This window comes from Megalops cyprinoides, chromosome 5, assembly GCF_013368585.1.
Source record: "Megalops cyprinoides isolate fMegCyp1 chromosome 5, fMegCyp1.pri, whole genome shotgun sequence".
In the NCBI taxonomy this organism is placed as follows: domain Eukaryota; kingdom Metazoa; phylum Chordata; class Actinopteri; order Elopiformes; family Megalopidae; genus Megalops; species Megalops cyprinoides.
In genome coordinates this window covers 9,058,069-9,072,358 of record NC_050587.1, presented here as the reverse complement: position 1 = coordinate 9,072,358, position 14,290 = coordinate 9,058,069, and the positions used below count along the sequence as shown (strand labels likewise).

Genomic DNA, 14,290 nt, shown 5'->3' with positions numbered 1-14,290 from the left:
ATTTATTATTATTTTTTCATTTTCCTTTTCTGCAATTTATGTTAAAATAACTTATGTTAAAATAAAATTATGATGCCTACTGGTGTTGTGATGATGACTATACTACCCAGCTCGTATTACAGAACAGATTATAATAGTAATAAAGAGGAGATCATCAGGAGTTGAAGAGGAAACTGGAAACATCACTTGAATGATGAGGCCTTCCATTTTAATGAGCTTATTTATTTTTAAAAACCTAGAAAAAGGCAAAGTCTTCTTAATCTGAATGACTGCAAAATGTTATTTTTAGCAGAAGCCTTATTTTTAAATGATTGTTAGCATTAGTAATATATTTATGCTACTATGTAATGTCACTGTCTTGCAATTGTTTTAAAAATGAATGCCTCTCTTTGTATCCATGCATACTTAAGACATATAGAGTCACCTGTTTCATATTTAAATGAAATATTCTGTACATTTCCTCAATTTTGGAGGCAAGTGCCACAGAGGCTACCTTTACCTTTACCTTTACCTGGCTAACGTTGTTCAAGCAATTGTTTGAGAATCTGTTTTCCATACTGAATGCCAGCTTCAACACTATGTTAAGTCATGTTCCATAGCGATTGGACAAACTTGTAAAAAATGGCATAACTTTGAGCAAGCTTAAAGATAGGATAGAAGAGGACTTGAGATTTACAGGGAATTTCAACACCAATCACACCACACTGCATCCATATTCATGACTCATAGGACAGGCAAGATGAAATCAAAAGTACTCTTTAGCCATTCAGAGAAATTATGCAGAGGTATGCATTACATAACCATTTTAAAAGTGAGTATACATTATTTCTGACTGACAGATTTCAAGCTCCTTTTTTGCATAGTTCCAAATTAACATGCCATTAAAATTGACCATAAAAATAATAAAATGAAGGAAAAGGGATGATTTTACATCAGTCTCAGCTTCAGTTTCAGGGTTCTTTAAGATTTTAGATCAAATCTTCCACCTCTATATATATATAGGTACTGTATACCTAAGGCGCATACTTAATGCCAGTTCTGTGTTGAGCAGTTCTGCAAATAGATTGCCACGTAAATGCAGCACGTTGTGACTCCGTGAGCTCTCTGATCTGCTTAGTGGCTGCAGTGGTGCTTTCATGTGTAGTTAAGACAGGAACGTATCCTGAACGTTTCAGTCACTTCATTCTCTTAGCAAAAAAAGCCTCCGGGGATGGAATGTGTCAAGGAACAGAACTGTGCCGATATAGGCCATTTTAGGCACTGGATTAAGGGTGTATTAGGGGTGTATTGTACATCCAGCAAGCAAACACACTCCACTTGTAATATGTCAATACCAGTATCAATACAAATGAACCACATTCTCCATCAGTCCCTAAAGCTGCAGTTGTCTTGGTGGATAAAGCTGAACTCTGCTAACGGCTCTCTACACCACTAAGTAAGGCAGTCCTCCGATTTGAAACATACCACATACAGTGAGTCTTGATTTTTGAGGAGTGGAATCTCTAAGTTCCCACTAAGGTTTCATGTAAAGGGGTGAAGAAGCCCACAGCACACACTGTACATTTTAGTTTACCATTCATTTTTCTAAAATGTGCACTCAAAGCACCAAATATAAACTTACATTTTCAATTAAGACCATATAGTATTGAGTCCCCACAAAAAATACACATCTAAAAATAACTCCTACAAGACAAAAGAAGAAGTAAAATAAATTGACCCTCTCACCAATCCCACAAAATAGTACATAAGATATCTTAGGTAAAATTTCTAAAACCTATTTGATTATGAGCACATAATAAGGCACGTAATAAGAAATTAAGTAAATACACAGTAAATATGATTTTCTTTTTTCTCCACAATTTCTTGAATAATTATAGTGGTACAAAAACCCATGAGGTTTCAGATTTGTTTTTTTTTTTTCTCATCCATAAAAAAGAACAAATTACCAAAAATAAGTAACTTTTTTTCTCAAAAAATCTTGACAATCCTTAAGATATATAGACCTGAATAGTTTTGTTTTATTTAAGACTGTAAACTTTCAAAACAAAAAAAAAAATCATTCAATTTCTTAAGAAGTGTTTGTTGTTTTATCGCTTCAGGTGAAGTTAGTTCGAAAGAGACATTGCCCCTTGCCTTGCAGTTGCGGTAAATCTTCATTTTGTTTTTTTCCCGGTAATAAAACTGAGACAAGGTAACTGAGGTGAGGCAACACAGGCACGGTACCGACCCCGTTTTATGCTACTCAGTGGGCTCATGCCACCCCCCCTCCTTGGAATGTTAAGGCTAGACCTGGGCAGCCTGACGCAGCACTTTGCCTGGACAGGGGGAGGCATCACTCTGTCTTCCGGTAAATTCCGCGTGTCCTACGCTGTATGCTGAACTGCACAGACTGCTTTCTTTTCAGCCTGGGTTCCACCTGCCCCCAACTAGGAGCGTGTTTGAATTTTTTTTTTTTTTTTGGTTTGATCAGAGATGGATACGTGATCTGTGGTGAGCGCAAGGCGAAAGGGAGAGCCGCGTGCGCCGCTGAGTCGAGCGATCGCGACGGCACAAGAAAAAAAAAAGACAAAGACTGACACAAAGCTGAAGAGTGTGTGGAGGCGGGGCTAGAATAGCACTTGCTTGATGACATCCTAAAAGACATAAAAAATACACTCAGGAGACTTGTTTGGTTAATGAATCACATAAAAGCGCTGGGAAAAAACAAACAAACCCTTCCCATCTATAAACCGTTTTTCGGGGGGGAACACATTTTTCACATTCATGACTCCACTCGGGGGAGCCGGGCTCCGTGTAAGTCGAGCTCTGTGGACAGGAGAGGTCCAGTCAGCTGACCGCATCGTCTTGATTTGCAGAACGGCCTGTACTTGATACACGATCTTCGCTCCGCCATGGTTCTGAGACGAAACACAAATGCCCATATCTCGCATGGTTGAGCTTGTGATGCAGCGTGAGGAAAGGAGGCTTATGTGAGCTGGGGGCTACAGGTAGCAAATCAGCTCTGTTTTGCAGCCCCATGCACAGGGGCAAATAAAAGCACTCAGTTCACCATCAGTCTGCCTATTCACAGAAAACGAATCATTTTCTGAAGGTCTTTGAACGTCTCTGAACATTCTCCCCCCTTCATTGAATCTTTTTTTTTTAAAAATTAAAACGTGAAAAATAAAATCACCACATCAGGGCTGGTTTTGTCTGGTGCAAATGTATGTTGTACAGTGACAAAATCACCGTGCCACATTGTCGGCAGGGCCCAAAACCGGCCCTCATCACTCATACTTACTGCTACACGAAAAAAAATGGAGGCAGCCCATTTGGTCGAGGCTGTCGCTACAGGGTTTCCCTTCAGCACTTTGTAATTCTCTCCCCGTCGCTCAAGTGATGAAACCCCCCTCCCTTGGGCAGGGCAACCCACTCAACCCCGGAATTCCCTTTTCGGGGGCGAGAAAGAAGGATTGCATGTGGCACTTGGCGTACATACACAATATTCACTGGGAGAGGAGCGGGAAGAAGGGTTCGCCCATTTTAAGTCTGGTTTGTGACAAGGCCTTATGGCTCGTAGAGTCCCATTCGCACACACTTCTTCCAAACCAAAAAAAAGAGCTGGTTTTTATGGATGCAGCATTCGCTTACTTCCTGCGAAATATTTCCAGGTAATGAGGAGGCTGCGCCATGCAGCCTTACCTAGCTCTCTGTAGGCTTTGCAGCTACTTGTCCAAAAGTCAAACGCGGGGAGAAGATGCACATTGTTACAGGGGCGGCTCCCGTGGAATTCTGGGAGTCCAGTTTGCACACCGCTGGAGGTCCCTGTCGCATCGCATCAATGAAGCAAAATGCTTGAGGATGTTGATATACCCTCTGCCCTGCATCAGGGACTGGTCTCTACAACACGTCAGTCTCTATCTGAAGGCATGACAGTAGTCTTTATCAATCTCTTATTCTAACTAATCCATTTGATTATCTGTATTTGTAAATTCCTAGATTATTCTCTCTTGATCTTAATAAAAAAAAAAAAAACATAATGCAAAGGCCAGGGGGGCGGAGTCTGTGTGTGCGAGGAGTGGCTGTTAAATGGTGGACTTGGAGAAGGACACTCGGAGGTGATGGTTCTCTCCCAGGTCGTGGTTGTGAAGGTCAATCAGAGCCTGGATGGCCTCCTCCACAGAGCCGAGCTGTATCAGAGCCATCTTGCGATCCTTCCTGATAAGGAGAAAGGAATCTCTTCAGACAAAATGAGAAAGGATCGAACACCAATAAAATGCACAGGGCTTCATTTCCTGTGCATCAACATGGCCGTTGTTGCATGTGATACATATGGATGTTATTTTCAATGCAGTCCAATAATGTCCATAAAACGAGTTTTTCTTTCTGCAAATCATATGGGCAAATGTTGCCCCTCAAATGAAAACAAGTTTGTTTTATCTTATTCTGAGAATAATATCTTTGTTCTATATATATAACAGCTCATCAACACATTTTTCATAGATAATTACCTTGTTGTACTTTAAAATCATTAACATATACAATGCCATTTGGTTACCTGGTAATCAGTGAGTTGACCAGATGCAAACGTTATTGGCTCCGAATCACATCATTTATGAATGATAGATTATTAAATAAAAATTCCCTCACTGTAATCATCTGTATAATGAGCAATTATAAACTACTTTTAGAAATTACACCCATGGGTGAACAAGATGTGTCTCAAAGAAATGCACAAAATATATTCTTTGTTAAGTACTTCTAACTAGTGGCTTTATGAATATAATACACCCTATCTACATCTACAGTGTAGATTTAGCCTCCAACATATATGTTAAACAAATGGCACATCCTGTTTTGGTAAATCTATAGATGTTAACAGCATCTGAGAATTTGCAACAAAAATAAGACCACACAAAAGTCCGAGAAGGATAATGCAAAAGCAGACTTACTGGAAAAATTTGAAGGCCTTCACCGTATATCCAGTGCTTGCAAAAAGGTCTTTTAGGATGTCATCAGTGATTGATGGTCTGTGGGAACAAATGCAGAACACTGCGTTGAACACAATGAATCTGTGATCAATGCAACAAAAAAGGAGAGTCTTCCAAGACTTTTCATTTTCCACACTATAACAAAACACCGTTTGCACCAGGAATCAGACTGACACTGGCAGGTGGTACAAGTGCCATATTTACCCCCCTTTGTGCAGTTCTGTTACACCACACCAAACGTACTTGAAAGGTTATGGCTAACCCAAGCACAGTATTGAATGCTTTATGTACCTCTGTCATCACCCACCACAACTCATGTAAATAATGACTCAGACTCTGACAGCGTCACCATATGTATTTACTACAGCACAGGTTCAAACGCAGTAGAAAGGGAATATGTTTATTTGAGTCTACTTTGCAATAAAGCAGGGAGAGGGTTGAGCCTGATGGGGGAAAAACAAAGGATCATCTGGCGAGGCATGTGATCAGTTCAGCTTAATATAGACAACATCCTGATCAGATATGCTCGTGATGCCTCCCTTGTCCGCAGCATCAGTGTGTCTGGAGACAAGGAGATGCCACATGCTGGCAGTGCTCTTCTCCAAAAAACTAGAGGGGGTCGCATTCTGTCAGATCGTGAGGCATTTCTGCAAAGTGCGCTTTACTTGATGGCGTGACTGTGTACAGAAGAGCATGAGAGGCTACATCTCTCACCGGGTTCGAGCCTGGGGACCCTTTCAAAGCACACTACACTCTGGCAGCTAAATGACATTTAAAGATGAGTTGGGCAACATCAACTTCTCCCAACTAAAGTGGTGATTACAACTCGGAGGACTGACATCACCCTGTGTTCAGGAATTGCCTCTCACGTAATTACTGATGCCTTGGGAAACCTTAATGTAGGAATCAAAAGAAAGACTGGATTGATGGCATAGGATAAACAGTAAAAACCTACCCAGGTGAGGGTAGAGGCTAGAGAGAAAAGAGGCAACTGGCTTTGGATAAGAGGCTTGTGGAGCAAAAAGCGCAAGCTTATTTTATTTTTTGAAGTACTGGATGGGGATCAAGGGATCATTAAACTGATGCCTCAGAAGACCTGCTTACAGAACAGGGTTCTTTGATTGAGTTAGTTTGAGATATGGATGAGACAGAATTGAGTTTTTCAAAAGTCACAAAATCTTTTACACAAGACAAGGCTTATTCCGAAAGACTGTTCCATGCATGAAATTTGGCAGTACTATAACAGTCAACTGCAATTTAAAATTTCAAAACTTTGGTAAACACTTAGCAAAACCATGTGGATGTGGTAAAACTATGAAACTTTGTCAACAAATGTCTACAAATACGTCTCTCTTGCAGAAAGACATTGCTTTCTTGTGCATGGCATCTGTGATCATTGCTTGCAACATCATGTGTTAATTAGGGGCCAAGCACCAAAGATGCAAGGCACCTATTGTAATTGTTAGAATTTTTCACTATTATACTTTCTGCCATATGAGTCTATGGCAGCCCATAGAACCCCTTGGTGGATTTTGATGAAATTTGGCACATTGATAGAGGACAGTCCAAACTATCCAGGCATCAAAAGGGGTCAATCCATTTATCTCTGTAGCGCCACCAACAGGCCAAAGGTACATTTTTGCTTATAACTTTTGAACCATTTGTCCTAGGGTTGTGTTCTTTTTTCCCCTGAATCCTTGGGTCATCTCGATTCGAATGCACCCATTGCCATTAAAGTCCGCCATATTGGATTTTCCACCATTTTGAATTTTTCGAAAAACCTACTTTTGCAAACTTGTCCTAGATCGTTGATCCTATCACCACTAAATGTGGTACAAATCATCTACAGAGGGTTCTGACCAGAAGTTATTCAGAGAATTTTACCAGGGCAAACAATACGGCCGCTGTCATCCAATGAAATTCCATGGTGAAGACACCAAAACAGGAAGTGAGCCATTTGTCAGCTTGGTTGGAGTCACACTAAACTTGGTATTCTTTATTGCCAGGGGGAAACTTCACCAAGTTTCATGAAATTTATATATACCAGAAAAACAGAGAAAAAAAATTCAAATGCCTTTGATTCACTTTGGAACCAAAGCAGATGTTTCAACCAAATTTCTTGCGCATCATCACAGTAAAGGACCCTAGCTGGGAAATTATGAACCCTCTGTGTCAGCCATCTTGATATTATTGTTTTTTCAATGGTTTCCTATGGCAGGCCATAGAAGCCCTTGATGGATTTTGGTGGAATCTGGCACCCTCATAGCGCACAGTCCAAGGTACCCAGGCACCAAATTTGGGGTCAATCCATCATTCCCTGTAGCGCCAACAACAGGCTAAATTTCAGAGTACATTTTTGCTTATAACTTTTGAACTGTTTGTCCTAGAGTTGTGATCCTTATTTCCCCTGAATCCTTGGGTCAATAGACTCATCCACTGTGTTGGATTTTCAAAAAAAAATCATATTTTGAATTTTTCGAAAATAGTCCTAGACCACTGACCGTATAACCATCAAATTTGGCATGAATCATCAAGACCAAATCAAGACCAAATGACCAAATGACCTAAATGACCTAAGAGAGGGTTCTGACCAAAATTTGTCAAAAGAATTGTGATGGATCAACTGATATAGCCACAGTCATCAAATGAAATTTGATGGTAAAAGATGCCAAAACAGGAAGTGAGCCATATCTCAGCAGTGGTTTGCTGGAGTGATGCCAAACTTGGTACACTTTGTTGGTATTAGGAATACCAACATGGAATCATGAAATCTGGCCACTTGGGGGTGCTATACCATTAAAAACATTTAAATCCCTATTACTCTGGCACAAAAGCAGATATTTCAACTAAAGTTCTTGTGCTTCATGAAAGTTAAGGATCCGAACTGGGAACTCATGAAACCTCCGTGTCAGCCATTTTGTGTTTCATTCAGCTTTGATTTTGTCAAAAACACATTTAACCATCTCCTCCTAGAGTTATGGCACAATGAGGTTTTGCGTATTACCTCTTTGGACCATTATCTTTAAGAGTTGGTAAAGGATAGTTGCCAGGTTGAAAAATATGGCCTCAGTGTACCCACAGATTCGCCTGTGAGTGCGCCATAAAGGAAGAGTGGCCATATCTCTGCAATGCTTTCGTTCATTGGCATAAAACATACTTACCACAAGCCCTGGGTGGTACACACCAGGTTTAGTGAAATTTGGCCACTTTAGGGTGCTATACTGAAAAACAGGTTTAAACACCCATGTGTCCATGTACTTAGATTTTAATGGCATTTTGTTCCAATGGACATCACAAGGCACAGACCACACAAAGAAAAGCAGATATTGCCATCAATTTTTTGTAGATCACTACATCATTACATGTCAGGTCCTAACTGGGAAATGAACACATAGTTCAATGTCCAAATGGCATGGCCACCAAGATACAATCAGTTCGTAGCACTTAAAATAGGCACATCTCCTGCACCTTTTGACTTACTGCCACAACTAATACACAAAATAGTGTTGAAGAAACACTTGGACCTTGCATATTAGCCTGAATGTAAGACTTTTTTTCTACTTCAGAAATTACATCTGAAAAGTGGGGTTGTGTTACATTCAAGGACTAGACTTTTTAATGTCATTATACATTAACAACAGCAGATGGCGCCATTTATCTGAGATTATTCAGTGGTATAAGAAATCCCAGTAGACTAGTTTGTTTTTATTTTTATTTAACTAACTTATTCATTTGAAAATGTGATGCGATACATTTTATTTTTATTTCAATGTGGTAATTTCATTTAAAAGATGTAGAAAATATATCACTGTACCTTGTTTTTATTCAGTGTGTTTTATTAAATTGATATCAAATGAAATGATTTTCTTAAAAAAAATAAGATTTGATCTTCAAGTCTTTTACCAAAAAAGGTGTTGAAGAATGGGGGGGTCCTTTTCTAATCAGGGACATGTTATTATATTCAGCTAATATGGTATGACTGCATTTTATGGCACTGCTTATGTTGAAGCTTGACATATATGTAGTGGGGGGCAGTACGGTGGTGCAAATGGGTAGCACTACTGCCTAACAATATGGAGGTTTCAAGTTCGGGATGCATCTGCATTCACTTGTCCCTGTGTTCATGTGGGTTTCCTCTGGGTATTTTGGTTTTCTACCACAGTCCAAACACATTCAGGTCATGTCAATTGGACATGCTATACTGCCCATACGTGTGAGTGTAAGAGTGGGTGTCAATGTGTCTGTTCACCCTGTGATGGACTGGTGTCTTGTTCAGGGGTTGTTCTGATTAGTTGTCTACCTGGTGGCCCTGTGGTGCTTGGCCCCTTCATTGCTGCTTGCAGCTACATTTTATTCTTGTTATTACTTATTATACAATAATCATCATTAGAATGACTGCTAGCAAATTGGGACAAATATAACTTAGTATTGGTACTTGCATTGTGAATCTACTAACGAAGTCATCATTAATGTTTGTTAGATAATAAGCATTAATAGCATTATTAGCATGATTTCAGACACTAGCACAGTTATGATTTATTGCCTACTGGCTTACAGTATTATCACTGCTAAATATTATTAGGATACATTTGATTTCAATACTGATTTTTACAAGGGATCAAGGAATATTTTTTTAGTTTTTCTCCCTTTTAATATCACTAGGATTTATTTATTTCTCTATTTCTCTGTGGAAATAGTGTACTGTAAAGTGTCCTGTTACAATATGATTGTACATTGTGCAATACATTATATATTTTGAAAATCGGAACACTTTTATACAGCAAAAGTGTTTTATTGAATTGCAAATAAGGAGATCCTGAATGGTACATTCATCATAGCTGCTATACAAATAAAGATAATCATTATTAGCATATTAGCATGATCACTATAATTAGCATAACTGTGAAACTGGATCCCTTGCTTCATATTAATTGCACGCGATGTGAGTTGTTCTAGGAATTGCAAAAATATGGACAAAAACCAAAACACATTAAAGAAGCCATATTAAGACTACACTGAAGGGCCTGTTGTTGGAGTAATACAATTCTTATGATTCAGCAGCACATTCAGCACTGACATCTGCATATACTGTACGAGGTCAGTCCATACTTGTATAAAAAAAAAATGTTTTGTGTTTCGAATTCAATTCTGAACAAGGCAATGCACTAATGCAACGCACAGCCTGGTCGTTCGCCTGGGCTGCTACCTGAGACAGAGAAGCATGCAGATACTCACGGTATGTTAGAGAGGTGCAGGGTGGCGGACGGGGGAAAGATGTTCTGGAAGTTCTTGGAGCCGGGCTTCTTGAAGCGGTGCAGGGGGCTGCCGCTGAAGTCCTTGGTGAGGCCCTGGTCCTCCTGACCCTCCCTGGGGAGCTGGACAGTCTGGTGCTTGGAGATGGTGACCCTGATGACTTTGCCATGGAGCCTCTGGCCATTGAGGTGACTCATTGCTAAGCAGGCCCAGCAAAGAAAAAAAAGAAACAGCCACAGGTCAGAGCTAGCTGGGATCAAACATTTAGATCTGCCATATTCAGAGACAGATCCATCCCACAGATGAGTTTGGTTTTAAAGGTAACATTTAGACACAGATGACCCTCACCTTTCAAAGGGGATAACAAATACCAAGACAGAGACAGATCCATCCCACAGATGAGGCCTAAACCTGACCTCTTCTGATTCCTCCTTCTAAAAATGAAGTAAGAAAAATGTCCTACCAAGTTGTGCCTGTGTAGCATCTGCCATCTGTATTAAGGCATTTTCCTTCTTATTGAACAGGATTTTAACTCTGTGAACATCTCCATAGACCCCTGCAGAGGGAAAGAGACAGAGATAAAGAGCAGCAAAGAGTGAGACAAATACATATGTAGAGGGTGATAAAGAAAGAGCAAGAGAGGGAAGGACAGAGAGTGAGAGAGGAAGAGTAAGACGGAGAGAGACCGAGAAAGGGAAGGAGAAAGAGAACGATGGAGAGAAAGAGCGACAAAGAGAGCGAGAGAGAGAGAGAGAGAGAGAGAGAGAGAGAGAGAGAGATAGCAAGAGCGAGAGTGAGGCAGATGACGAGAGAGACGAGGGAATAAGGACACAATGAGAATTTATCTCCCCATTCTCTCGGCCTGGTGTTGATCCTGGCTTAATATTTGCAAAGGCAGAGGGAGCCAATATCCGCCAGATCCACACAGGATGGATGGTGGGGAAGTGGGCGAGCACCAGCCCCCCTTCCCCAGACACACATCGCTCAAGTTAATGCCCCCTTCAGAGTCAGCCTGTGACAGCTTTTAGATTGCAGAGACAGCGGCAATGCAACAGACCAAATGTTTATGAGCGCGATATGAAAATTACACACCAGCATATTTTTCATTTCCAATCTCTGAACAATCTAATTTGTATTTGTTTACATAACTTGTCCACCACCATTTTGGCACATTTTCCATTTCCATCATATCAGACACAAATTTGAGAATACACTTTTCATGCTAATATTATATATATAGTCACCTACAAAATTATACATTGTGTATGTTAATTGTTCATTTAATTTTCATTTTGTACATTTTTAAACATCTTACCAAACAAGATGAAGAGTCCATGAGGTGATATACTCTGTGGGAGCAAAATAATAGGAATTGTTAGTCAATACTTGATCAACTCAGGGTTGAGACTGGGGAGGAGCATAATATGTGATACCTTATATTCAAATGACACAGTGGCGTACAATCAAGGGCTCCACTTCCTCACATGATATCAATCACAAACCTCTCCCTAATACTTCTCAGAAAATTAAATCATAAACTGTATTATCTGTGACACAAAAATAAAATGCGCAAAAAGCACAATTATTACATGCCTTCATGTATTACTCATATTACTGCCTTTATATTAGCTCCTAATTGTTTGTATTAACTTCACCTGAATAATAAATAAACTGACACTTCTGTTAGCTTAGCATAGCAATACTAAACAGTAGTGAAAGCATACTGTTTGGTTTTAAAGGTAGCATTTAGACACAGGCATCCCTCACCATTCACAGGGGATAAGAAATACCAATCCCTATGGCTGGGGAAATCAATGACTACTGTAATATGCCAATAATACAGATATATGCACAAAGAGATTAATTTCTAGCATAAAACATTAATATAATTATGCAATAAACAAATGACCCATAAGTACATGTAGGTTTTCATGCTACATGTGTAAAATGTAAAATAAATAGAGCATATGAAATAGAAAGCAAATGTTTGGATGGCATTGTGCAGCTCAGGAACAACCTGGTGGTAACATTCAAAACCATGGGCTGGAAATCAATGAATAGCAAGGGTCTCATGTATAGCGCCTGGAGTTTTGTTCCACCACATGACCTGCAGGGCTATCAAACTGTATTTCAATCATGATCCTCCAGGCATCTCTGTAGACACTTCAACTTCACCAATCTTGCAGCAATCAGTACAGGCATGCGAATACTTATACGATAATCATATTGCATAATTGTAATAAAACAAATAGAATTACATAGTTATGGATAAGGGAATAAAAAATGAAACATGGATGCACTACTTTATTTTGGATGTTTTCATTATTTTGCACTACAATACATCATTAAGCCACACACAGAGGATAATAATAGACTAGCATTTAAACAAAAACCAAAGTCTGACACTGACACGGGTAAGGCAGACTCCTCTGTCACACCAACTAAAGATCTGCCAGGAATGTCCACTTAAACGATCACCCTGAGTTTTGTTTTGTTTCCAGGTAGTTAATTTTTCTGCAAAGAATTCTCTACAGGTTCTGTCTAACTATGTTACCTAAGCATACTTTATTCACTACCTAATCAATTTCCATAAAAGGCTTCATAGTGGAACCTGGTCTTACAATTCAATTTTTTGTCACACCTGTGAATGGAAGACTTTAATGTTAAACCTAAAATTAACTTAAGGTTCCATCTGGACAAACTACCCCTGATTTTGCAAAAAACAGCCATGGATTCCCTTTGCATTTCTGTCATTCCCCTGCAGGTGCACCTGGTCTGGGGGCAGCTTTTGAAACAGCAGGGAGAGATTTGGGGGAGGGCAGGACAGACATGAGGAGTGTGGGACTCACGTCTGGGTTGAGGTTGGACACAAGGAGCACAGAGTGTATAGCAGCCGGCGCCATCCCATGGATGGCCATCCTTCCTGCTACAGCCGATGTGGGGATGGTCAGGGGGCCGAGGGCACCTGGCATGGACTGCATGGACAGACCTGAGGGAGGAGAAAGAGGGAGAGAGGGAGAGGTCGAGAGGAGGTGAATGAGCACAGAAGCAGAGGGAGGAGCGTGAGGGAAATGGATAGGGTTTGGTGGCCAAAAGAGGAGGGAATATAGACAACTTGTTGTAGTAAGCAGACTGTAATTAATAAATGATAAATGACCGCACATAAAAACAAATATTCGCCCATTAATTAGCTTCCTGTTCCCCTTTATTAGTCTGCTGCCAAACCTAATTCCATTTTGCGGTATTTGCCTATTGTGACTGGGATATGCAGGTGCCCTTGCAGAGTGAAGGATAACCTGCCTTAAACAGTTACCACCAATGGAGGCATGGCAGGTAGGGCCAATTCTTTCATTACTGTGATGGCAGACTGCCTGTCTACCAGGTCCTCTCACAGAGGAAGACAGAGGGGTAGTGAACTGGTGCCCGCGCCGGAGAGAGCGTCCTACCTGGAGCCTGGGGGAAGCCGATAGCAGGAGCAAAGCCTGCCGCCCCTGCATAGGGTGAGGAGATGATCCCAGGGGCTCCTGGGAATGAAGGGAACCCGTACAGTACAGTCAGAACCAGCAGGGCAAAGTTCATCCAAATGCAGTACTGCCCTACTCATTCAACCACCGCAGACACTGTGGATCTGTTTGGCTGTTCCTCCTGTCACTCATGAATTGCAACCCAGGAACATGTCTTCTCTCTATTTGAGGAAATGGCCCACCAATCAAACTGAACATTGTGAAACAGACTGGCTCACCAGCCAAGTGGCTGGTGGGTTTGGATGGCACGCTAACCAAGCGAACATTGTGAAATAGGTTCTGTTATTTTGCTACAGTGGTTAAGTAGGATTCCTGGTGCACAAGAAAACACTGTTCCACTCACGGTGTTCACTTAAAATTATTTAAATAAAGCGGCCATTCCACACACAACAGGCATCCTTAATAGTTAGTACAAAACTAAAATTTATTGAATTGAAATTTCAATTAATTTAAAAATTAATTCAATCAGAGTGCGCTATACTGTTAACTCACAGAAAAACGTGAAGTGGAACCTTTGAGCTACATCATCACTGGTAACAAATC

The 14,290-nt window shown here is 40.4% G+C and overlaps 1 protein-coding gene across 2 annotated transcripts in view; it reads right to left on the bottom strand.

Moving 5' to 3' along the window:
- Positions 1–2,104: 2,104 nt before the first annotated feature.
- ptbp3 (polypyrimidine tract binding protein 3) overlaps positions 2,105–14,290 on the bottom strand; it is a 77,179-nt gene continuing 64,993 nt past the window's right edge. For both annotated transcript variants that reach the window (XM_036528730.1, XM_036528732.1), the window contains exons 8-14: positions 13,670–13,747; positions 13,073–13,212; positions 11,539–11,572; positions 10,687–10,779; positions 10,206–10,422; positions 4,932–5,009; positions 2,105–4,197 (exon numbers count right to left, since the gene is read on the bottom strand). In XM_036528730.1, coding sequence (XP_036384623.1) covers positions 4,065–4,197; positions 4,932–5,009; positions 10,206–10,422; positions 10,687–10,779; positions 11,539–11,572; positions 13,073–13,212; positions 13,670–13,747 — 773 coding nt within the window. In that variant the 3' untranslated portion in view covers positions 2,105–4,064. The remainder of the gene's footprint in view (positions 4,198–4,931; positions 5,010–10,205; positions 10,423–10,686; positions 10,780–11,538; positions 11,573–13,072; positions 13,213–13,669; positions 13,748–14,290) is intronic.